Below are 26,470 nucleotides of genomic sequence, written 5' to 3' on the forward strand. Positions count from 1 at the left end.
AGAGGCGTTATCTCATGTGAGATAGGAGAGCGCTGTATTGATAAATGCACTTTGTGTCCAGGTTGACCCTCCCATGGGTCCCTTTTTACAGCTTTAGCCATAGTAGAGTGTGTTTGAGTCCGGACTTTAAAACTGACACAGATATCATTACTTTTCTTTTTATACATTTGTCTTAATATAAAAAAACAGGTTCAGGTTTTTAGATAATTAGAGGACATGCATTCATCATTTTATTAACTCAGTTTTCAAGAGAAAGGAAATTTTGGTATTTTTTTTTCCAGATCTTGCTTATTTGGGATAACGACTCGGTTTTCCAGTTAAATTGTTGAATACATTTGTTGTCTTGAGATCTCAAGAAATTCACTTTCTTTCACTGAAACACTAGCGCCTTTATCTCGAAATAACGACATAAATATGTCGAGATCCTGAGAAAACGACTAAAAATAATTTAGTCGTTATCACAGGTAACATATAACAGAGTAATTTTAAAAGCTCTCATAGATTATGTTTGATCTCAGGTACTTTTTTCATCTAAAAATATACTGAAAATGTTCCACATCCTGCATTTGTGAACACACTAACCACCATGCCACCAGCGCCCACGACAAAAAAGACCTTTGAGTGCACAACCCACCTTGGGCCATGAGAGGTAATTTTCTACATATCATGACAGCCACTGGCTCAAAAACTCCATCTCTGTGAATTAATGGTTAAATCTGTTAATATTCTTTTGTGATCGCAGATTCCTCGTGACTAGAAGGTGTAATGACCTCAGCTTATATGCGAGTGAATTATTCTCTTCATAATCTTGGTGTTCAAAGAGGATCTATTGAGTCAAAGTAAAAACAAAGAACACTCGTAAGCGTTACAAACTCATTACAGCATTTTATTCTGTTCTGGCTCCAGGCGCGCTCTCTTTTTCAAATGTTCTGTTCAGACTCCATCAAAGTCTTTTCAATCCTGTTTCATTAAACTGCACTTGTAAATGTTTTTAAGTATGAGGTTGGTTTTTGTTTCTCGATCATAACCTCTTTATTGGGATCATTTTCAAGAACTGAAAATGGTTTGAAAAACACCCATTTACATACTGAACCTTTTCCACTTCAAAAACAACTTTTCTTTGAAGCCCTTGTGGTTTTGTGAAAGGTGTGAAAATGGAACCAGGACTTTCAGTCACTTTCTTTTCACCCTTCATTTTAACCTGAAAGAAGTCAGAACTACAACATATCTGAAGGAGATCAGAATGATTTTAAACAGTTTACAAATTGAAAGGAGTCTGCGAGAAAAGAGAACAGTGTCAAGTAACATAACTTCTACCAGTCTTGCCTTATCATTAACACTATCAAAGTCAGCCCTCAATATTGTGGGTTGTATGAAAATCTTAAAAGAACATAATGAATATATTTTTTGTAAAAGGTATTTTCATTCCAAATCCAGTGTTATTGTTAGAATCAGTCTGTGTATATCAAAAGGCCAACCCCTTAAAAACAGCATAATTAAAGAAACAAACACTAAACGGGGGGTGGTTAGAAGAAAAAGAGGTAGATTACGCTGCATGTCAGTCAAGAGAGTCCTCTGGGGTTGTGTGCTCTACTTCTTGTGTAGATATGAGTCACACAGTGGGAAAAGTGGTCATGAATTGTGAGGGGATGTGCCAACATTCAAACATGTAACTGATGCACATGAACCTGTAGGACACAGAGTTAGAACTACTTCATAGATGTCCACTATTTTAAGCTTATTATGACATTGTTGAAAATGCAAGGCCTATTTAGTTCTAATGAAATATTCCTTCTTTTTTTTTTTACAAGATACTGAGTGTCTTTTCAAGTTTCAGTTGTTCAGAACTCAGAACAATGTTACTTCCTGTGACTGTGCCCGCTTACAGTCACAGAGGCAGAAAGGATTGATGAAAGTTTATGATCTTTGTAAGTCTGTCATTATTTTCCTCCTAGTAAACGCCCTCTGACTTCTTCTTTCCTCTAACCACAAAGTCTTCTTTCCCTCACACATGTGGCTTTTATACCTGTGACATTATAGACACAATTATTAGTTTTAAAAGCAGCCACTTTAAATGCCTAAATCTACTGAAACTTTTATTCTAATGGGAGCAAACGTGATGTTTTAGACAGTTTTAAGTTTGATTGTGGCCGTGTGAAGATGCCTCTGAGATGATCTGATACATTCTGGATATCAACAGATAACAGGCAAAGTTTGATGGATCCTTTCAGCCAAATAAAGTGAAAGATTTCTGATTATTTGTTTGTTTGCTCAGAGTATCCCAGCTTTCTAAAACAACCCATTGAGCCCTTTCACCACTCGGTTACATGCATGCAGGGCGTTGTGTTTGTGTGTGTATGTGTGTGTATGTGTGTGTGAGAACCTCGGAGCACACTGCTAGAGGGTCACAGGGTGGTACCCAGTTTGGTCGAGATTGTTTTGAACTTTTTTTTTCCCACAGATTTTCCAAACTCTCCCCTCCTGAAAACAATGTCAGCAATCCCAGCATGCAAAGCTAAAACAGCACATTTGAATCCATGCGAAGTGTGTTAAGTCTCCACAAGGCGTTTTCTGGGACCCCTTAATCTAAACTTCCAAAGAAAAATCTTAAGAGACAGTAAATGTTCTGTTTTAAAATAACTGATATTGAAAAGCTGATATTGACAGAGTTCATCAAACTTTGGAATCCAGTCTTAATGCTGGAGATAGTAGCTTTGTTCGCTGCAGCTTGTAAACACACTGACACTGGGCCCCTCCTCATCGCCCCCAGAAGTGCACACTGACTTCAGTACGAAGTGTGTCGTTTACTGCTTGTACCTACTCTGCCAGCTACCGCTTACTAGCACAAGTTAACCACCGGTGTTTGTAACCTGTCCAACAGGAAGCAGACCAGCTCTGAGTCCACGGGTGAAAGCCAACAAAAGGTTCACTCTCACTTTGAAACAGCCGTTATCCGTGTGGCGTTTTGCCTTACTATCATTTATATTTTTTCTTCTGTGCCGCTACGTCCACGTCTGTCATGTTCACGGATTTAAATCACGTCCAATCGCTGAATTGTATCAACTACTAAACTCACCTACTCATCCACTCCCCACTCAGAGTCAACCAAAAACAAGTCATGATTGAGTGGCATTACATTTGTATAGTCCATTTTTCTTTATTAGGAAAAATCTACTGACTCTATTTTTAAGATTGAAGTGACAGTTATATAAATCTTGACTGTGACTTGACCTCACAGCTGGACTCGGGGGTTCAGAGGGGGACTTGGGTAATGACTACATGTTGATGTTGAGTCTATCAGGCTGGATCAGGATCTCACTGTCCTGTCCATGTTCACTTTTGGTTCTAAAGTCTAGTCTGCTGCTGATTTAGAAAAAGAAGAAATCTGTATAACAAAGAAGACTCTCTATTGATAACAGAAAAGATTTGTTAGCCTAATTGTCAAGATTCAAATATGAAACAGAATTATCATGCCTGATTATCTGGCTGCATGGTCCGCGAGTCTTGGTAGACAGTTTTAATGATCATGTTCAGTCCAATATAATGAAGGTAAATTATCATCCATCCTTATGAAGACATACAGCGCCTCAGATGTCATTGATCTGATTTAGCCAGATCCAAGAGAAATGAGGCATCTCACCACATTTTCAAAACAAACATTAAGCCGAAACGTGCACTGCAATTAGCCTGCAGCCTTTATGGAAATAGATCCATTTCATGTACGTGCTCATGTTTCATGTTGCAGGATAGTTCTTTGTAGCTCACCACAATTTTGTCTAACAGTAAGTTGAACTCGATAAATTTGGCTCTGAGGTTCTAAAATAATTTGGTGAGCTGCGAGGAACAAAGTAGTTGATATAGTGGCTCATCTTACCTCTCTGAAGTCATTTTAAATTTAAGATCCTACTGTTACAGCGGGAGTACGAGAGTAACCATCCAGGCTTTACAGTATTTGTTGGATTGAAGAGGTATTTAGTCTGCAGAGAGTCTGGTTGGCCCAGGCTGGACTTGTTTTTCAGGCAGATTGAACAACAGTTTCTCTCATTCCTCTGCCGTGGGTGTTTGGCCTGGCCAGCTAAAAGGCACTTGTAGCAGCTGGACCTATGGTGTGCTCATAGGATGACCGAGAAAACAGAAAGATGGCTGGAGAGGAGGAGGTGAGAGATGCGGGGGAGAAAGACAGTCAGACAGGTGACAGAAGACACAAAGCTGTGGCAGCAGGGGGAAGCATTTCAAGTGTTTTCTTTCCTCAAATGGTGTTAGCATATGTGATGAGAAATACTCAGTTTCATCTGGATAGAAAAAAATGAGTGATGAACGCCTTTGTCTGCTAGTGTATAAAATTACAGTTCAAGTTTATTACTCAATTATGGGATCATAATTCACAGGCTGTTTGGAGATTTTCCCTTCATGACATCACAAAGAGCAGTAACCCCTCCCCCAGGTGGGTGACACTCCCACAGCTAGGTGTTAGTTCTACCCTCTTTGTTCCTCTGTCCACAGACAGCACTGGAAGCACTAACTCCGTTTCAGAGCGCTCCTCAACAGCGACCATTGTTGCTAGATTACGAAAGTCATATTAATTGATAGGCTTTAATGGCAATGGATAACTGCCAACGTTATTGATCTTCAACACTGACATTGATAAAACTTTAATATTTTAGAAACACAATTTGTTAGCGTTAAAATAATCAAGCAACAGATCGCTTCATGATAGTCTCTATCATCTTTTTGTATATTCCTAAACATTTCCAAGTGCTGGATGACCTTTTGCCTTGAGTAGTTTATCCCTCCAGTTCATGTCCTATTGAAAATTTGAATGGACAAGGTCAATGTTAAATGGACTTGAGCTTGTATCGCACTTTTCTATTCTGACCACTCAAAGCACTTTCACACACTGATGGCCATGTAAGATGATCTGTATTAACTATTCATACGCCGAATCAGCGGAAACAACGTATTGGACATGTGGCTGCAGGGAGCTGGGGATCGAACACTCAGCCATCCGATTGTGAGATGATCAACTCTACCTACTGAGCCACAGCCCCCCCCCCCCCATGAAGATTAAATCCTCTGTGGAGCATGAATTACTTTAATAAAGTGGCAGCCTGTAAGATTTTAACGTAATTTCAATGTGGTTCATTCAAAACATCAAGGTTCATCGCTATGTCGCAGATTTTTTTTTTTTTTAAGAATATTTTAAACATGAGTTGTAAAGATACCTAACGGGTTGAAGTGTTAGTTATTTTGCCCAATGATGCAGAACAAAGGAAACAGAGGTCACAAAAGTAGTCAGTAATTATCATCTGGGGACAATGAATATGTTGGAAAATGTTTAAAAGCCTTGGCTATATTTTCTTAGATTTATAGGTCTGGAGTAAAGCATTGCAGACAGGGAATGACAGATATAACCCTTTCTTAAGCTCTGCAAAAACAATACCATGAACCATGTCCTACTTCTCTATCCTTGTGGTACCCTTTTCTCCCACACGCCTCCTTTTTCTGAAGTATTTCCAACCGATCTAAAAAAAAAAAAAAAAAAATCAGATCATCCCCCAATGTGTAATCTTTTGGCAGTCTCCCAGAAAGAACTACGTTTTCTTTGTTTGTCTGGCAGTTGTTTGTTATTCTCCGTGTGTGAGGGGAAAAAGTGAGTTGGAGTGCCCTCAGACGTGTTTGTGGGAGGGAAGCTTGATGACATGGGTAGAGAGGGAATAGACTTCGGCCCTTTGGGAGGAAAAGGGAGGGAGGAGCGGTGGGCGGGAGTTGAAATACTGATGCACCACAGGTTTTTGCCATTAAGCCTTGTCCTCTTTATTTATTACTGTAGTAAGATTCTAAATATATGTGTTCCCCATTAGAGATTCAAAAAATAATCTCTCTGGACCTGGAGCTTATTCACAAGCATCAAGAGACAGCAATAAAGTCCAGGTTGAGACATCTGTCAAGGGTTCAGGATTTGTCTCAAGAGACGAATATGGTAACAATAAAGCCTCTGTGTTTTTTCTACAACAAGTAGAAGAGAGAAGAGCTATGCCACATATGATCTCCGGCTTTATGCTGATATAATTTAGGCTTATTGGACGGCCAGAAAGAGAAAACAATAGCTATGTGTTCTGAGTTTAAATAAAGAATTCCCCCCAGCTGTACCCCACTGCTGCTGAGGCTCTGTGTTTTTGGAGTCAGTTGGGGAGAATTTAACATTTTTATCTAACTGTCTTTCACTCACACTTTAATGATTTCCAAATGTTCCATCTGATTGCCATTGGCAGCCATTGCGTGTTTAGGGTGATGTGTTTGAAATGTGAGCAAGCATTGGCTGGCATAAAGCTGCGGGGTAAAACATGAGGTCTGACCCCGAGAAAAAACAAAGCCACAGACTTTCTCAGGGGATACACAACTCTCTAATGGAAAAGAGATGTTTGCTACCTCTGTCAGACCTCAGCGCTGTGCCACCCTGACTTCATGTTAGAGCGGTGTATCCTTGTGTGTTCTCTAGTTACACCCTGAATGTGCTAAAGTGGGTCACACACATGTAAACTGTAAAAGGAGTTTACAGTACGGGTCAGGAAGATCTCAGGCTGTGGTGGAGCCACCTGGAAGCTAGTGGCTTGTTTCATATCAGGCAAGAGTTGGATGCTGAGTGCAATTCTCTAAACATTCATTCAGGTTCCTTATTTTTTTTCCTTATTTGCACAATTAGTGAAGCAGACATTGGCAATGAAATTATGTCTGTTCTCAGGCTTCTTTTTTTTAAAAATGTATGTCTTCATACGTTTTGAAATCAAAACAGAAAGTATTTTGTTCTGCTTCCATTGGTAACACCTGCGAGTTTAACCAACACCTAAAATAAGTTTTACCATCTCTGAAAGTTCTTATGCACTGGAATGGTTGTTCAATACTTCAGTTAATGGTCATAGATATGACTGACTTGGAAACAGAAGATGTTTCCACTTTAATAAAAGCTTTAAGTCAAAGAGCTTTTGTTATGCCAGCAAGATTCATCATCAGTAATACTGAATTTGGTTAGAACGCAGTAGATATAATTTGTCAGGATCCCTGCCGTTTCAAGCCACGATATTTATGCCCCTGTGATGTATTGCCTTCAATGTAAATGTTGCAGAGGTATAATGTGGGGACAAAGTGATCCAACCTCTTGAGCAGAAAAAGCAGGGGAGCGCAGCACCGTGTGTGTGTGTGTGCATGTCTGATGTGTGTGTATGTGGAGATCCCGCTGTGCCGTGCTTCCGCAACACTGAAAACTGTGTTAACACAATGAATATGAATGTACAAAGATGTGATGACGGCTGAGCTTAGTTATGGCACTTTTGTGAAAACAGCCATCTTAGAAGGGCAAGTGTGTTTAATAAGAGACTATCTAGCTATCCAGCCATGTAATGATCTCCAAATCAATAAGGAGATTTTCATGAACAAGTGATAGCACATGTGTTCTGTTGTCTTCAGGCTGAGAAAGCTGTGTTGAATAGCAAGTTGGATTTAGCAAAATAAGTTTTTTAAAAGCCATAATTATTTTTCTCTACCTCACAGCTTGACTACCTGAAACAGTCTAACCATCCCATAAGGTTATCATGCAGCGGAAACCCTGTTCACTACTTCAGTAAATAAAACAAATCTTAAACATCAGCTGGTTACTGTAAGAATGGGAAATAGATTGTTTCACAGAAACTTCTTAGTAGGTTTCCATTGGCAGGAATAAATGGACAACTTGCAGCTGATCAAAAAAGAGCGATCATCCAGGTAATAGACTTATACTGAGGTTCGCAGTATCAATAACATTATTCAAGTCAGTTAATTGCAATGCATTATGGTTAATTAGCAACTACAAAGAGTGGTAACACTGTGTTTAAATCAAGTAGTTCACAGATCACTGGTTATTGCTTATTGGTCACAGATTAGCTGCACTGGTTATTGCAGTTCCATAATAAAGCCGTTTTTAACAGACACTGGTTGTTATTTTGTTCTTATAGAAGCACGACAAACCGATTTACCGATTTTCTTAAAGAGGACATATTATTCCCCTTTCCCACCTTTTCAAACAGTCCCCTGTGGTCTAAATGAAACATCTGTGCTGTGCTTTGGTCAAAATATAACATGAATCAAGCACCAGAGGAGGTGGGGAGGGTGTTTTTTTTTTTTTTTTTTTTTTTACCAGAATCCCACTGTGACATCACAAGGAGAGCAAATTTGAAACGGAGCATTTTTCTGTGTAAAAGTGGATTTTTCATAGTATGTCCCCTTTAATGTACAATTGCACCTATAAAACATCAGATTTCTCTTTAAAAGCAAAAGGATCTCAATAACATTCAGTGGGGCCTGAGATATTGTCTCACAGATAATGTAGCCTTGAGCCAGGTGCCCTTTGCAGAGATGTGGAACAGGCTGCAGAGAGTTTCCAATTTTATCTTGAGGTATTAGTCCCAGAGTTTTCAGTTTTTCTGCAGCTCCAATAGCAGACTCAGAAGACTTTTCTCAACAGAATTTGATCTGTTAAAGCACTGGAGCTTCCATCAGTTTGATTAAAATTTCAACTCTGCTTCTTTCTCTTGTAGGGCCTTTGTTTCGCAGCCCATGTGAGCTTCTGCCAGTGGGCATAGGCCACCCGGTGCAGGCCATGCTGAAGAGTTTCACCGCCCTGTCAGGCTGTGCAAGCAGGGGCACCACCAGCCTCCCCCAGGAGGTCCACATCATCAACCTGAGAGGACATGCTCCAGAGGGACCAGACAACACCCCGGCAGAAGTGAGTCATCCTTAGACTGAGAGCTAAACTAGGAATTATATTGTCTACCACAATAATAAACCTTTCAATAAAACAGTAGAAATTAGACTTTGAAATCTAACCACAATGAGAGATGATCTGCCCTCTCATCGTCTTGATATTTTTATTGTTTAACCTGAAAAAAGAAGTAAAAACTGCTGCACTGGATATTTCTACTACACTTATTGGTTCTATTTAAGGCAGATACCCTGATAAAGTCTTTAATTCATTTGCCCTTAGAAGAAAGCTCCAGGCCAAAGCTGGGCCGAAAGGCAGGTCACAAGTTTCACAATGATGTTCACCCACGTCTTGAGAATAGGCAGCGTTACAAGCTCATATCACAGAGCTATTTGTGAGCTCATCGCTAAAATGCTGCAAGCTAGTCAGCAACAACAGCAACAACGTTCTCTCTATTTTCTTTATTGTATTATACCATTTACTCCCCCATTCCATGATGTACCCATGCTTTCTTTGTCTTTGTTGTTAGAAGTTAAATGTTAAATGTTAAAATTAAATGACTTAAAACAGATAAACTCATAGATATTATCCAACTGCTTTTTTGTTTAATGTAGATTTCTTTGGTTATCTAATTTAAACTCTGTTAGCACACGTCCTGAAAACGTTTAACCTATGCCAGCTTTGATACCCCTCCCTGTCTTAATGTGTGATGCAGCATGTCTCATGGCAGGTCTTTTCAAAGTTAGCCATAGTTTCTAAATGAATCATTGGCCCACGGCTTTTTTTTAAAAAAAACCCCTGTGTCTGGATTTTAAAACTGTCCGAGATTCCCATCCCCCTCAGTCACTGAGAAAAGCAGCATGTATAGACTTGCCATTGCAATTTTGCTGCTGATGTAGAGTTTAACGTTGCCAAGGCCCGATATACAGACACACAGTGTGTGTTTGAGCGTGCTGCATCAGCTGGTAAATACAGAAATGACTGCCGATCCCTGCTGTCATTGGGCGAGAGGCGGGGCACAACCTGGACTATTTGCCAGTCAGAGCTGACATGTAGACACCTGTACACCGACGGGCAATTTTTTGAGTCACCAACTAATCTAATGAGTTTGTCTTTGGACTGTGAGAGGAAGCTGGAGTACCCGGACTGAACCCACGCATGCACAGGGAGAACATGCAAACTCCACACTCCTGCGACAGGGATTTGAACCATGAACCTCCTCACTGTGAAGCAACAGCTCTAACCTCAGCACCCCCTGCAGCCCTGCCAGAGACACATAACTAAATATACAAAAGGCAAATTAGGTCCTATACATTAAAGATAAAGAAAATAGAGATATCTATTATTGTATTATAGGAGAAATTATTGAAATGTTTGTTTTTGATCTGATCTAAAATTACATCTTTGGTACCTAAGATAAAATCTCATCTGATCTAAATAATCATTTACCTTCTTACACAATATTTGAGATCTACAATCAATTTTATAACTTATCGGAATACAATTTTAAGTATATATAAATTACGTCAATATCGGAAGCGATACAGATTTTGAATTGGATCTGTCCCATCTCTCACCAAATGGTCCACAAAAAGGTGAAAGCACAGGAAGCGCAAGTTAAAAAGTAGTGTTTATCTAGCCTTGTTTAAAATGCATATAGCTGTGGAAATAAGAAAGGTTCTGCAACCTTTCTTTTTAGCCAATGCCACTCTGAAACGGCTGCCTGAGGGGAGCAGTTGAAACGAGTGCAGAAGGGGATGTGAAGAGTCCTCAGTGACGCAGACCATTTTCCTTTCTGCTGCACACATGCTAAGTTCTGACAGTTGGATTTAGGTGATTGCAGCTGCATGTTTGATGATTCCAGTGAGCTTTTTCTTGCCTTTAAGAAAAAGTTGTACCAGGAAACAATGTAAAATGTGAGGACTGATTTATTAGTCATTTTTTTCCAACATGGAGGAATTCTGTTGTTGATGTTTGCAATTGTTGTTCTGATGATTGAAACTGGAATCATTGATATCTGAACGTGATGCTGACAATCATTAAGTTCAAATGCAGAGACACTTCTGTGGATTCTGTAAATCTGATTTGAAATGCTTATTTTGAAATTCCTGGAGTTTCTTTTTAAAACTTAAAATGAATCATTTTAAAATGTAAGAAGTGTTTCAGTATTTCTCCTACAAAGATGTAAAAGAAATAGTTTTCTTTGAAATGACCATTCACTGAATAACTGTGACACATAAATCATTAAAACCTTGACTTTGAGGGTCTGTGAAATCCATCTCTGCAGATCAGTTTATCCAGCTGTTGGTAACCCATCACCTCCATGGTCAAGCGAGGCCTTGTGTGGAGGAGGCAGGAATCCAGCTGTCTGTTCCTCTGCCTACAGCCTTGGCTGCAGAAGGTCACTGTGGCTCTGGCTGAGATTAAGTGACCCTGCTGGACGCTCATTCTGTGAGTGGAGATTTCTGCTTTTGAGAAGATAAGATCCCCCGAAGGACACTCGGACACTCTGCCCACTCCCTCTCTGTCCTTGATTGCACCTGGGGTGGTGGGCACGGATTGTCCTGTTGGGACACAAGCAGCCTCCTCCTGAGTGCTTTGCCTTGGACCAGACTGTGTTGGAGGGCACAGAGTGGGTCACAGCCTGGTCTCATTGATACTATCTGGCCGTAATCTCTCATGACACTGAGCGGGGATGATCCAGTGGAAAAAAAGGAATTAAAACTTTAAAGGGCATCTTAAAATGATTAACATAGTTGCTCATATTTGGGCAAGAATGCTCTGGAGGCTTAAAAGGAACATGTCAAACTTTATGCGATGAGAAAGGCAACGTTTCAGTCTAACTGACCTTCATGAGGTACCTTCATCAATCACACTTAAGCCCATTCCTCACTTACCAACTGAAATAAAATTAACTTTGAAGGATGAAGGTTTTTCTCATCCAATAGGTGTCTTTTACTTCCTAATAACAGTCTTTTCCAAACCATAAAAACTAACACTGACTATTAAAACACCTTAAGGTGTAAACTGTGCTTTTAAAAAAGTTTGTCGCTTGTTAGAATACATACAGTGAATCCCAGCTTCATAGAAAAATAGACCACAACATTTCTCAAACCACTCTTCCAGAAAAGTTTGTTCCTCCTCTGTCATTCTGTATGAGGAGTTTGTACCAATTCCTTTTATTTTTGTTGGATCATGCAGTTTCATGTTTGCCAGAGTGTGTTTAGAGATATCCTGCTAAATTACATACAATGACAATGATCCACTTTTAGACGTCCACAGACTGAAGTCATTTTAAGCTTGAAGACATTATTCGGAAATGTCAAGAAGCAGGTTGTGTCAGCTTTCCCCCAAAATAATTTCAAGCAGGGTTGCATCATCCAAAAGTGGTTTGTTAACCAGAGAGAGTGAACATATACGATGGAGGGTTTTTGCTGATTAGTGGTTAAATGGTTACTAAGGCTGAGCAGACAAACAGGAGGTTTATTGCTGACGGATGGTAGAACTTTATAAACAACAGAAAATCAAACGAAAAAGAAACTCATTCAAAATTTAGAGGAGTTAAAATCCTGAGCGGAGATGATGTTTGAGGTGATGCCCAGAGAAAGATTTGTGAAGTTGCTGACTAAAATCAAACACCATGATGTCGTTAATATGAATTTGTATAGACCTGAATGTTAAATGAAAAAAGCACCACAGGTAAAAGCACTTCTAAAGTACAACATTATCCTGCTTTTTTTTAATTCATACAAAAGCTTTTTTGTGATCAAGTTTTTATAGACACCATTCATTCAATAAAGGTACAACATTTATACAGAGATAAACCAATGGTCAAACAATCCCCCCCCCCCCCCAAACCACCCACCTAACGTCCCCTTCTACCCCTCCCACCCCGCACCCCTCACGGTCTCAGTCAAATGAACATACAGTGAACATCTCACACTTTCCCCCTGAAACACTGTCTAAGCTGACACTTTAATGTACATTTTTTTTGTATTCAAAACTAAACATTTAACCAAACAGTAGTCCTTTAGTGTCAGTGGTTTGATCCCTTTCATTTGTCAAAAGTGGATGGTGTAAGATTGTTTCCACTCTCAGTTATGGCTGATTCTCCCTGTTTGCTTTGGCATGCGTACATCCTTTGCTTGTTTTCAGAGTCAGCAGAGAGGTGGCTGGTCAGTCTGTGACTATGTAGATTTTCTCCTCCTCAGCTCTGCTGATGGGTGAGGATGTGGTGTCTGAGCCACAGAATAGAACGTATTTGGAAGTTTTGATTGATGGCTTTTAGGACAAGAGGTGCTATTTTCTGCTGTTGGACTCCCTGCTTTGTGTTAGAAGCGGCTGAAGAACATGTTGTGCCCCAGTGACTGCTTACTAAGTGTCTGCAAAGCCCAGCCTTTACCAGGTACGGGAATACATATGCTGTTGCGCATGCTCTGCATGAACGCATGTGCGCAGAAAGGGGATCACATGGTCAATTTCAGACAGTTTCACACACACACAGGCAGACACACATCCTGCAGCTGCGATGTGTGAGGCCTGGTTCACATCTCTTTCACATCCATGTGTGAAAGTCGGGGCTTGCAGATAGTCCGAATTTTCAGTAAAGACGTGCGAGCAATGAATCGTTTCCTGCCCGCCCCGGTGAACCCATTCTGTATGGGTATTAACTAAGGGGTATGAACTGTTAGCCACAGAAAGAAATGCACAGCTGGCCTTGACTCAGAATACACACTTTGGCCCCTGGCCAATTTCCACGCCAAAGCTGAGTTATTAAGTGCAACAGAACACCTCAGCAGTGACTGTGCACCGTGCGTCGTCTGGAATACCCTCACATTTACAGGTCATGCAGTCAGCGTGGAATAACACACCAGAGGGAGAAAATATGCTAATGTGCCATTCCAGTAGCCTAAAGCTAGAATTAGCCACAATAATATTGTTGATAGTATTCCAGTGATGTACAAGCCATGTGTTCAAAACTGCTGAAGTGAAAATTTAACACACTGAAGCAAGCTTAATGATGAGTTAGTCAAATTTCCTCTGATCCTGAAGCATCCACATAAAATATGTCAAACTGCTTATAGTTAGAACTCGTAACTAGAAATAACAGCTGTATGGCTCTTGCATCAACATGAAACAGTAGAGAAAGCAAGTCGAGGTCAAAACTCCTACTATCCTTGAACTTAGGAAAAATGAAATAAGCAATTCAAATACAAAACAATTAGGGCTGTCAAACGATAAAAAAAACATGTTTGATCACCATATTTCAATAGTTAATCACGATTAATCACATTTTTAAGAGCATGATTTTGCGTTTTCAAATCGGTTTTTGTCATGCTTTTATTTTGTATCAATAAACTGTCTTAGGCTAATGGTACTTTACTTCGTGTTTGGATACAGACCAGTTTTGATTTTGAAGAAAAATGGAATCCAGTAGATCGTAGGTTACATCATTTATTTAATCAGGAAAAAAATGAACTTGTTATTGATCGAAAAGTAAATGAAAATAGCTAAAGGGAACGGTAAAGACGTGAGATGTTTAGCTTAGTTTTAACAGTATTTTCTTAACGGTAAAGAGACTGAGGAGGATGTTGATTTAGAAGAAAGTGGTAACACATTGGAAGAGTACCTGTTCTTCTTACATGATAATACTTAAAGAGTCTCATAGCCAGTGTCGAAGCAGACTCTACACTCAGGTTTCATTTTGTATTGTGTATATAGTTAAAAGAGACAGAGTTGTCTCAGAGGGCATGATAAACATGGAAAGGAAAGACATCCTAAAAGGAGCATCTCAGACTTTTTAACCATGCTATCTAAATGGCGAGATAAGTCAGCCATCTCAAACACTTCTGGGCGGATTGCCATCGGTTTGTTCACACATTCATGGTGCTCATGCTACTTTTATATTTCAGCAAGTACGCTTGTGCGTCTTTTTTTCTTGAGTGTTTTGAAACGAGACCTCCCCCAGACAACGCCCACCTAGCATTGGCTCAGCATATTATTTCTGCATAGCTCTTCTGTGATTTGAAACTGAAATATTTGTATGATAATCTGGATTCTTACTTTACGTTCTTCTAGACAGTGGGCTGTTTGTGTCACGGAGTCCTAACTCGCCTTTTCTCTCCCATAAAATGACCAGCGTTCAAACTGGCTCGTGCGTAAAGTACGTTTTGTTAACTTTTGAAGTGTTATTCACATTTGTCTGAAATGAAGAACGATAATGACATCAGCTTTAGTGGTCCTGATCAAAGTAACAGAAGCCCTTTTTCTCACTAATATCCATCTAAAGGCGAGACAGACCAGGCTCAGTATCTTGGAATAGGACGAATAAAGTGACTGTTCTTGGCTGGTTTTCATAAAGCCTGTGCTTCCAGGTAGGATATGTGTCAAATAACAGCACAATAAAGTTCACATTTTCACAAAATTCCACTAGATTGAATAAAGAGGATCTAATCTTAGAGCAAGAAAACAAATGAGAGTTACAGTCAGAGTGAGCTCTCCTGCAGACCCGACTTGCTGCTGAAATTTCATCCATGTATAGCCCTCCTGGGATTATGAGGCAAAATATATTTTTGTCAGCTGACTATTGACCTGAAGGTGTTGGTGTTTTGCCACTTAAGCTCTACCAAAACAATGACCTCATTTTGGAGTGATCCGTTCTGTTCCCCCCTCTCTGGTTCAGCGTGTAGGTATCAAGTTTGAACATTTTTCCACATGTTCCTTCTGTCAGAGGCCTTTTGCAACTTTCTTTTCAGTCCACCACCACATGGATGTAAAGCTTGGTGCTATGGTATACACCTTGTTCCCCAGTGGTAGCTAAAATCTGAAACAAAACAAGAGGCCTGTCTGGACATACAGTCGGGCGATTGGGTGGAAAATAAATAAAAGGGGCTGGTGGTATCTCCAATCGGCCATCTTTCTGTAATCAGCTCACCAAAAGCAAACATCAAACAAAGCCACTTGCTCTGAATCAGGGTGAGGCAGAGCAGATGATTGTTTTATCAGCTGTAATTCACGGTTATCTTGTGTGAGTGACTCGGGCTGGAGGAGCTCACCAGGCACAGAGAACATAGTGTCAGATATGAGCTGAGCTGACACACAAGACAAACTGCACACACAAAGACAGCAAGGGCTTTATTTTAGCATGCTCATGGTCTTTTGTATGGACTTGTACCATATAGGGCTGTACCCGACTCAGTTTAATTTGATTTTGCTGTTTCATTTTAATGTTCACTGCAAAATGCCCATTTATCAGTTTTATATGCAATTGCTGTCATTATGACATTTAACAGTTCCAGATGAGTTATTTCTTCGTATCCAATGTCACTCAATTATTTTGGATTGTATAATTTAACTGGATGAAGATTTAATTAGTGAGCTAGAGCTAACCACAGCTCAGCTGACAGCCCCTTAAGCCCTGCCAAAGAGCATTGGGGAGACACTTACTATCTATGTGAAACAGATTTATTCAGTGTTTCTAATGGTAACCTGTACAGCATACTGTATAAAACATGGACAGGCTCAGTAACAATGTCCTTCAAGGCAATTTGAAGTCAAATGTTTGCAGGCTCCATATTGTAAATGATGTCTGAAAATAGAAATAAAGTTTTCTAATCTAATCTGAAACCTTAACCCTCCTGACAACCAGCTATGCGCTTACCTGTTAATCAGCTCTCCCCTAATTTAGCAAATATATGCATAACTCTTAGCAATCAAAATGGATGTGTTTAAAACAAATTCTTCCCTTGCACAGTTCTATACAAAACAGAAATGGTCCTTTAAATCCTTTAAAAATTGTCTTTTTAACATGGCCTTAATGGGGGTGAATTGGCTTTTGCAGCCAGCCTCAAGTGGATATTTGATAAACTGCAGTCTGTTGCACTTGATATTGGTCTGATATGGCTGGTTAGAATCACATACTTCAGTTTTATTGCAGAGAGGAGGAGACCTCTGCTGATGATTTTCCAGTAAAAACACAACACAACAGAATGGATAGGGCGCGCGCCCCATGTATTGAGGCTGTCGTCTCAAGCGGGCGGCCCGGGTTCGCATCCCGCCTGTGGCCTCCTTCCCGCATGTCGTTCCCACTCTCTCTCCCTGGTTTCCGACTCTATCCACTGTCCTATCTCTCGATTAAAGGCACAAAAGCCCAAAAATACATCTTTAAAAAAAACAAACAAAAAAAAATAAAGGTTTTGAATTATAAATGGTTGGTTAAGTTAACGGCCCTTTAGCCTTCTTCTGTGTAAAGTGTGACAGAAAAAAAACAAACAAAGGTGCAGTTATTACAATGACATATTCCAAATCCACTCAGGGTCTTTTCAGCTCGTGACTTGAATAAACAACTTACATTAATTAACAAAAAAAAAAGGCCACACCATCAGTTTGAGCCCAACACTTTCACCACCAGGAGAACACCAATAAAGGGGATGGACCATAAGTGCAAAACTTCTTGCTTCTTTTTGGCAGTGATGATTTTACCAATAAGTACACACATTAACGCAAACACCAAGCTGAAAATGGGTATAGTCAGAACCTAATCGTTCCCTGTGCCCTATAGCCTCAATGCCGTGTTATTTTTTTCAGCACGTCCTGCCATTCTGCCGTATCACTCAGATTGTTATCCACACATCCCGTCTCACTTTGACGTCTTTTCATGCTGTTCAAGCTTCTTGCAGTTTGCCGTTGAGTGCAGACTGATTACCATCACAGTTCAGGGGGGAAAGGCTCCAGGTAACATCCCCATTGCACTCGCAAATATGTGGGTGGCACTGATAAGCACAGTCAACAGGTCTTTGGACCGCCTCCTCTCCTCTCCATCACTTTGCTCCTTTGCCCCAGTCCCCCTTCTTTCCCTCTGTACACCCTCAGTGATCCAGAAAAAACTAAGATCCAGACAGACAAGACACATGCACGTGCACACACATCAGATAACTCATTATGATTGGTCCCAGACAGACTGTTTTTCTGCTCTTGGAGCCATGACTATAAAGTCCTTTGCCTGCCCTCTTTGTTTTCAACTTCTGCAATCTTCAAGGGTCCAATGTTTGCTATAAGCTTTGATACCAGTCTATATTACTACTGCCTCACAGATGTGAGATTTATGAGACCAAAATAAATGGGAAAAACTCACCTACACTGCTATGGACGCCAATACAGTGAATTATATTTGTTGCCATAAAAATATACCCTCTCTATACGACGTGCACGATAACTCATACCGATATATCTCTACAAAGGAGATCAGACGGCTTTATTCCTAAATGTATTTCTTTGTCAAAGGATATTTATAGTGATTGCACATTTTCCACTAGGGCCATGCAATTAATCACAATTACATTAAAGCATTATACATATCGCAAAAATGTCAATCTATTGCTGTTACCAAGAATCAATGCTTTCTCACTCATTATGTTTACAGTTGAAGGTCTGACTAAAACACTAATACTTTACCTTCACAACATTTTGATGCATTTAGATGGAATCAGATTAATCAGTCAATAAACTCAATTAGGGGTAAAAAAAAGAACTGCGGTTATAATTTATTTTTGGAATAAGGAGAACATGTTGCAGAAGCATTAAGGGGGAAATGAATCACAGCAGATATAACTAAACACTGTGATATAAAACATTTAATATTTTTTTTTATTGACAACACTTAATTTTATTGCATCCAACAATGTTATTGCAGATATCACATTTTCCCCATATTGTGAAGGCATATTGCTATGCTACATGTGCTGCAGACAGCAGTGCTGAGAGTAAACTATAGAATAGGAGCGAGCTTTGCTGGACAATATATGTGATGAGACCATTTTTAAATAATCTAAATAATAGTTTTCTGCATTATATGTAATTTAGAACAACTTTCATTTGAATGCATGACAGAAAATATATAAATACCCAGATCAGATAACACTTGTTTTAACCCATTCTGGTTGTGATTTAAAGTCACTCATTGTTATTCAGTCATTGTTCAGTCGGTTTCTTCATGTCAATAATTCCGTCGTTGATTATTATTTCCTGGGAGGGCGAGTGTGTTCCTCGATTAGTCTGATTTTTTTTCCTAATTAAAGGATGTTTTGGGTTTTCTCTGAATCATCCGGGATCACCAGGCACCTAATTAGCTCTGTCAATAACGGAAACTGCACGCACTGATACTAAGCTCTGACTGCAGGGTGTCAGTGTTATGAAAGTATCGCGTAACAATGTTGATACTCTGTGTTTATGGAGCGCACTTGAGCCTTGATTTAGTTTGCTCGAAAGGTCATGAAATTGCAACCACATGCTCAAGACAGGGCAAACAAATCAGCCCTCATAATTACGGTGTCACAGTCATCAGTAGGTTCTAAATCTTACCGTGGAGCTTTGTTATGAAATACAGGATTGTGTATGATTCATCGTTTGGCTTCCTGTTGGCGCTGTGTTTGTTGTTGTTGAAGCTGATTTAAAGCTGTAAGTTGAAGCTGTTTTGGTATTTTTTCTTCAACGTTTCCATTGTTTACACACGCTGCCACCACTAATGGTATGCTCCCTGATGGGCTTGGCTTATCCTGCTACAGCTGTCGTCCCCTGTGTGGAGTGTAGTTTCAGTAACATAATAGCTCTCCATCTTTTGCTGCAAATGTGCCCTGTTACTCTAATGGATCCTGGACTAACAAATCCCTGTGCCAGCCTCCTGATAATCAATCAGGTGTGGCCTCCTGATCCCTGCAGACCTCTGCTCTTTCCAGTGAAGGTAAAATCCCCAGGGACAATTTAGGGCCACCATATCCTCCTTAAAAGGCACCTTGTAGCCTTCTGTTTCTGCACTTCTTCTTTCCACACCCTGGCTGGTATGTGGACTAAACCTTCTTACGGTAACTCTGTGGGCAGGGATGCTCACCAGCTGCTGTTAAATCTTAATCATCACTCAACTTGTGCAACCCAGCTCTGCGGTTACTACTGATACAGCTCGGCTTACTGTTTACTTGCCTGACCTTGGATAACAGCCGATAATTACTAAAGTTTTCCCTTCTTCAACATCAGCTCCCTTTGGCACTTTCTCTCCTCAGCGCTCTGTTTATGTTTTTGGTTTTCAGGTGACTCACATCTTCTGGAAATGTCTCTGTCTGCGTTTAATTTCCTCGTCTTTTACAACTCTCTCTTTCACTCTTTCACTCACTCACTCACTCACTCGCTCACTCTCATTCTTCATCTGTCTCCCTGCCTCTTCCATCTCTCAAAGCCAGGGCCTCAAAGCCAGGCCAGGTATGAACATATCTTGGTTTTTGTTATTCTCAGAGGAGCGATGCACATGCTTTTTCCACAGTCTGGACTAAGTGGAACAAATATGCACATAAAAGAGAGAGAGCAGTGAGTCTCTCATCTATTTGTTTGGATTATTATCCAGTGTGCAACATAAATAACTGTTCAGTAATTCTTCCATTTTCTTCCCTCAGAGACTTTCTAATGAGTCTTGCAGCACATTCATAGATCACGTCTGCTGACACTGAATTGTTTTGCTCTCCTCCAGCCTGAGCATCTGAGCAGGACTGATAATGAGGCTTTGAAGCTCGTGTTCCCCACGTGTCTTTGCCGTCCGTGTCCCTTGTTAAATGGCTTCGTACCAGCATCACAGTGACGAGGCTTTGAACGCAGCAGATAAGCATCACTCTGTACTGACTGTAATACATTTCATCTAAGCCAGTGGGTGTGAGAGAGAGAGGGGTATGGATTCCATGCTCATGTTCATTAGCAGATGGAGTTCACATCAGTGCCTTAAAAACATGAACTAACTTTTTTTGAGTTTTCCAAGTATGTGAAAGGTAAACATTGAACATTTTGGCATCTTCCCTTATAAATTGTATGTGAGTTTTTTTAAACCTTGCCTGACAACAGAATATATGGATCTAAAAGAAATAGGTTTATTTTTATGTTAACTATGCTGGTTTTATGTAAAAAAAAAAAAAAAAGGATTTCCCAGAAAGATAGGTGGAGGTATTTTCAAAATAAATCTGCTGTCAAACATGAGAAATGTGGCACTCTAATGGGAAGATAAGAAAATATTTCTTATTTAAAACATGATTTTAAATGTCAGGGAGATTTGAGTTTTAAAATTCTTTGGGATGCTGGTAGCCTAGTGGTTAGTTTGCACACTGCATGTATTGCTGCATGAGGCTGTAGTCCTCGAAGTGGGCGGTTCAAGTCCAACCTGTGGCTTCTTTCCTGCATGTATGTCATTCCCCACTCTCTCTCCCTGATTCACAACTCTTTCTACTCTTTCTAGGTAAAACATTTTATACTTCAATTTTTTTTTTTTGCTGATTTACCTAGGGTATCATCTCTTACTGACTGTTGGACCCTGAATGGAATCAAAACTGTAACATGACGGACATTTTGATATCAGCAAACATTGTGTTGTGTGAAAAGAACCAGTATAATGTAAAATCCAGATGAAAGTTGTGACACCCCCTGGCTCAGCTGATTTTTGAGTTACTTAGACACATTTTCTCAAATGTAAGCAGGAGCCTGTTTGATGTTCTGGAAGAGTAGGATCCAAAAACATGCCTGCAATAAAAACATATCCCTGCAGGTTCTGCCAAAGAGAGCAAAACATTGATCTTTGGGATTGCTATATGAATATGTTGTAAATAACCAGTGATAGAGCAGTTCTAAGGTTACCACCGTTTGCTACTGTTCTGAGTTCTGTTTAGAATTAAATCTGGTTCACACTAGGGGTGCATGAGAAAAATATGTAATGTGTTAAAAATGCGATAATGATAACACGTGCGATAAATAAACTGAAATTTAGAAGTGCCTGTAACTCTCTCTATCTGCTGTTCTTCATGTTTAACACAATACTTGTGTTTGCAACATGTCTCTCCTGAATCCAAAATAAATCAAAAATCATTTAATGCTTATACACACATCATGATAACAATGAATATGCTATGAATCGTGCAGCCCTAGTCTAAACCCCAAAACAGACTATTACATAAATGGACAACTTTGTTCATGAAGTACAGTTTCTTGTTGAGTCTTGATCATAACAGGAACAAAGAGCAGATGAGGGCATTAGGAACTCATTGTAAAACATAAAGTGGTGTTCATTAACGATGCGGATCCTCATCTTGATAAAGTACACATCATAACCACATCAAAACAAATTACTGCAGCAATTATTCTCTGCAGTTTCTAATTGTTCTCTAACTCATCCAAACACTCGTAATATGAAACTGTCAACTCATATTTATAATCTCCGTCATCATAATCACAAATCGTTTGTTCCATTTTTAGCTTCGATGGAGGCACAAAGGCTGTGTTTGTTGAGAAAGGGCGAAAGGCCAATATTGTTGCAAGCCGTGACTGATTAAGTTACTGCTGGGGTCCTTTTATCACATAATGTGAATCCTTGTGAGTTGAATTAATGATTTACAGACTTTTAGTGCCGACACATAGGATGGGGCTAATATGATTAGTCTGGGAATACAAGGGGAGGAAGTTTAAAGAAGAGTGTCCGGATTATTACTTCATATCAAATCTAAAAGGAATATTTGGATATTTGAACTACTCTTGGGAAGGCTTTGGTTATTAAAATGTTTAAAAGCGATTCTTAATGTAAAAAGGATGATAGAAAACCTGATCATTACACACTTGACGTGTGAGTTCATTGCATGTTCAGAGTCAGACCGTTGAAAACCTGACAAGATTTGGTCCAAACAGATCTACCAGTGGAAACAAGAAAACAAAAACAACAACTCCCAAAACATCATGTTTGTTTTCCCCAGCTCACTACCAGACTGTGAAAATCCAATATAATGGCAGTCTGAGAACCAAAGGCATGGATGCATGCTGTAGAGATGGTAACAGAGACCCTCCAATTACTATTTGTGCACTCAGTTAACAAAGACTCCACTGTGTGAAAGTTCAGATCCTACTGAGGCGACATATCGGAGTGAAGCTAGTGCCTTTTAGGGAGAACACAGCATGCCGTCTCGGTGAAATTATCATGAAAGTGAGCACACAAACAACCACAAAGCCTGATAAAGAAGAACAATCTACAACAATTTAGCTCTGCAATTACACGGGCCAGGATAGTAACTTTACCTGAATCTGTAACTGTATTTCAGTGAACATTAGAAAATAAAAGCTTTGACATTTACACCATGTGGCTTTATTTTTCCTGGTTTCTGCCCTTATCTTTTCCTCCGTATTCTTGTTTTTTAACCAGTGTGCATTTTGTAACTCCATTCCCTTTTTTTGCCTCACCAGGTTGAGCTGCATCTGAAGCCCCTCCAGTCTCTGCTGCGCCACCAGAAGCCACTCGCCTTCGTGCTCAACTCCCCCCAGTCGCTGATCTGGAAGATCAAGACGGAGAACCTGGCCCCAGGCCTTAAACATACCTTTCATGTGAGTCCAGCGTCACTGAAAGCCTTTAAATCCTACTTCCTAAAACTGTGTATTCATTTCCTTGCAGGCTATGCTGTATTCCTATTTCAGTAGCCGTCTTATCTGAGTAAAATATATTAAATGATAGAAGTTTGCAGAGGAGGCCTTTGCACGCTCCACTCATGCAGGAGGCTTTAATTTCTGTATACAGATACATGTGTGCTGTTTTTACCAGAGCCTCATTAGATTCAGCATTGTCTTCTGTATGATCGTAAGAGGGAGAGTTGATGCATACTCAAACCAGTCTCCCCCCTCACATCATGCTGTAAGATAAATTCATGTATAGAGATGCAATGTGCCCTGTCAGCATTATTCCCAAACTATAACCACAGGCCCATATCCTTGCTTCCTCCCTCCCTCCCTTCCTCATTTAAAAAAAGTCTTGTTGATAGCTTGGCAGCTGTTCAAATCAGACAGGGCGTATCCACAAAAATCCCAACAAGGGGGGGAATGTTTGGGAGCAAGCAGTAAACCACTTAAGTTTTCCAGAGGAAGGAGTTGAACTCTCACTTTTTCATTTTTGCTTGAATACTAAATAATGTTTCTAGTTTGTTTGAAATAGATGAGACTCAATCTGAGATGCAACAGCAGATTTGAAACATTACGGAGACACTCAACTGAGAGGTAGTTTTTTAAGAAGCCAGTTCGGTCATAAGTAGTAGTTATTGGCCTTCAGTTCTAAAGAGGATCTTGAGTTAAACATTATTTACACCAGTTGGTATATCCTGTAAGGATAATGGAGGTCATCTGTGACTTTAATCACATGCAGTCCAACAGAAAGTCAGATATTTCCAACTTCTCAAAAGGTTTGTTATTTTGCCAAACATATAGAAATGTGATAAATTATTACATGTATGGCTGCATGCAATTAGGATAATTTTTCTATCTTTTAAAAGGCTTAACAGTTTATGTGGAAGCTTATTAAATGTAAGCTGAGAAAGTGATGTTACTCATGTTCTGTGACATGCTTCACTTTACTCTCACAGCAGCACAAGTAGAGAAAAGTCGTAAACTCAGCCGACTGACTCCAAGGTCAGCACACGGTGTACTCAAATTTGCGTCATAAGCTTGTTTTCCTTCTTCTTTTAAAAATGATGATGCTCCCTTTTAGGTTGGTAAACAAAATCCAAATCACATGGCAGGGGTTTGCATTAAGACCAGGGTACATGTCGGGGAAGAATAGACAAGGATTTGGTGAGGGATATGTCAGTGTAGTAGGAGCCATGTCCCCTGGAGAGCCAGCCATATTTAGTGAAGGTACCATGGGGCCTCGCTGGGAAACTTAATAAATAAAATGTAAAAATGGACTCTTACAGTGCCCTTGTTTAAAGCCCATGTCTCACATGAGAAAAGCAGAGTCCAGAGGCCTCAGCCGTGGCTTACTATACGATATTGCAATGGAATTTTTTTCTACGCCTTTAAATGCTGAGAAAGCTTTCCTGTTTTTTTGGCTTCCCTGAAGTAATCATTTTCAATTGTATGTTAACACCACAGCATTCTGCAAGAATGCAGTATCAGGTACACAAATTGTTTCCAGATGTGGTCAAGTGTTTTTGTTGCTTACTTTTCATGAAAAAATATTCCACCCGTGAAAGCCAATGTGACACGGAGAAGAACAAAGATTGATTGCAAAATCCTTGCATTAGGCACATCTGTACATACACACTTACAGGCAGCCTCATATTCCCCTTGTGTTTATAGTCTGTTAGCAACCCCTTCCACATTTATGAAGTGTTAATGTGACTTTTTTAGTGATATGAAACTTGAGAGGGGAACTGTACACTGAAATGGATGCAGAATTAAAGCAAAGACATTGTGATGACATTAAAGAGAGATCATAGACAATATTAAAAAAAATCAGTTGCTCTAAGAAATCTCTACAAAGATTTTAAACATGTCAGGTGAGCAGGAAGGCAACACATATGTTCTTATTTGTTTTTTACTGTGCAAGAGTAGGAACACAGCATTCATTTGAATACAAATCAAGAAGACTTGAGGCCAAATACTCCCATTCATTCTGTTTTCCTGCAGCAGTTTTGGAAGAAACAGATGCATTTCATACAGATTGATGTGCCTCTGAGATGCTTGGGCTTTCCTAAGCGGTGACAGTGGGTAGCCAGTGAGATTGGTTTCAGTGTAGAACAGCAGGTCAGCATCACATTAAATATCTGCCCTTGTCAGTGAGGACAGTCAGAGCACAGCTGACAGCCATCATGACAGCCTGAAGTCTATGCGGCACTGTTTCTGTGTGATGTTTGTAGAGACAGGAGTTTCATGTCTTCTTTATCTCAAACTAAAAAAAAGGCCGCTCTGAATATATATTTTTAAACAACAAGATACAGCTCTGTTTTGGATGAGTGTGTGGAATAATCAGATTCATTTGCAGTAGATACCCATGGTGGATTTAAAAACCCTTCACATCAGACAAAATGTCTCTGTTAGCACTTCAGTATGATGCTTTTCTGGCACATAATTACAGTTTTCAAATGGGGTGAGGAGAGATAAAGGGAATCTTAACAGTGATGGAGGAGGCCCCTGCAGTCAGACAAGGCTAAAGCTAATGGCTTTAACTGACTGCTGGCCCCCTCCTGATTGAGGTGTGAAGTATTTTGTGTTTGAGTGACAGCACTGAGCCCTCTTGGAGTGCAAGCTGTTGGCATCTTATCTGCCAGCCTGAGTGCACAAGGCCGTAACCCAGAAGAGTCCCAGAGACTGCTACTCTTCCCGGATCCTCCAGAATGAAACCTCCTTAACATGCCACACAACTCAAATACCACATTGTGCAGGATGAGCAATCACCCGCCTTCTGTTCACTGTTAACATGAACTGATGACCTCAAAATGAGTTGCAACTGACTATTTTCAAAGCCCTTTCTTCCTTAGTTACTGTTATGGAACCTTGATTTAACACACAAGTAGAGAAAAACAGTCTCCCCATTTCTAGCCAGACCCTCATATGGCAAGTATCTTTTCAGGATTTCAAACTGTCTTTTTCTGAAAGGAGAAACATTCAAAAGTGGTACTAAATATGCATGAGATAATTTTGACTATGAAGCTGCCCAATAGACCTAAGCTGTAATAAAAATGAGTTCCAGTCCAAAAGTCAGCATCCTTACTAATCAGAGATCAATGTAGAAACAGCATGTATGTTTATTTTCTGTGCAGCAGTATATAGATTGTTAGTTCTTGTTTCATAAGGACAAAGGTGACATATCATTTTTCACAATAATGGTTTCATGATTATTTGGACCACCTGGTGCCTGTGGTGCATGCAAAACAGGCATTATTAAATGTACATAGCTTTAAC

At 39.9% G+C, this 26,470-nt stretch overlaps 1 protein-coding gene across 1 annotated transcript in view; it reads left to right on the forward strand.

The window, feature by feature from the left end:
* The window catches only part of tgfbr3 (transforming growth factor, beta receptor III), an 80,351-nt gene that overhangs the window by 17,137 nt on the left and 36,744 nt on the right, over positions 1-26,470 (forward strand). The window contains exons 3-4 of the mRNA XM_020632703.3: positions 8,571-8,758; positions 22,988-23,125. Coding sequence (XP_020488359.1) covers positions 8,571-8,758; positions 22,988-23,125 — 326 coding nt within the window. The remainder of the gene's footprint in view (positions 1-8,570; positions 8,759-22,987; positions 23,126-26,470) is intronic.

This window comes from Labrus bergylta, chromosome 6 (genome assembly GCF_963930695.1).
Source record: "Labrus bergylta chromosome 6, fLabBer1.1, whole genome shotgun sequence".
Classification (NCBI taxonomy): domain Eukaryota; kingdom Metazoa; phylum Chordata; class Actinopteri; order Labriformes; family Labridae; genus Labrus; species Labrus bergylta.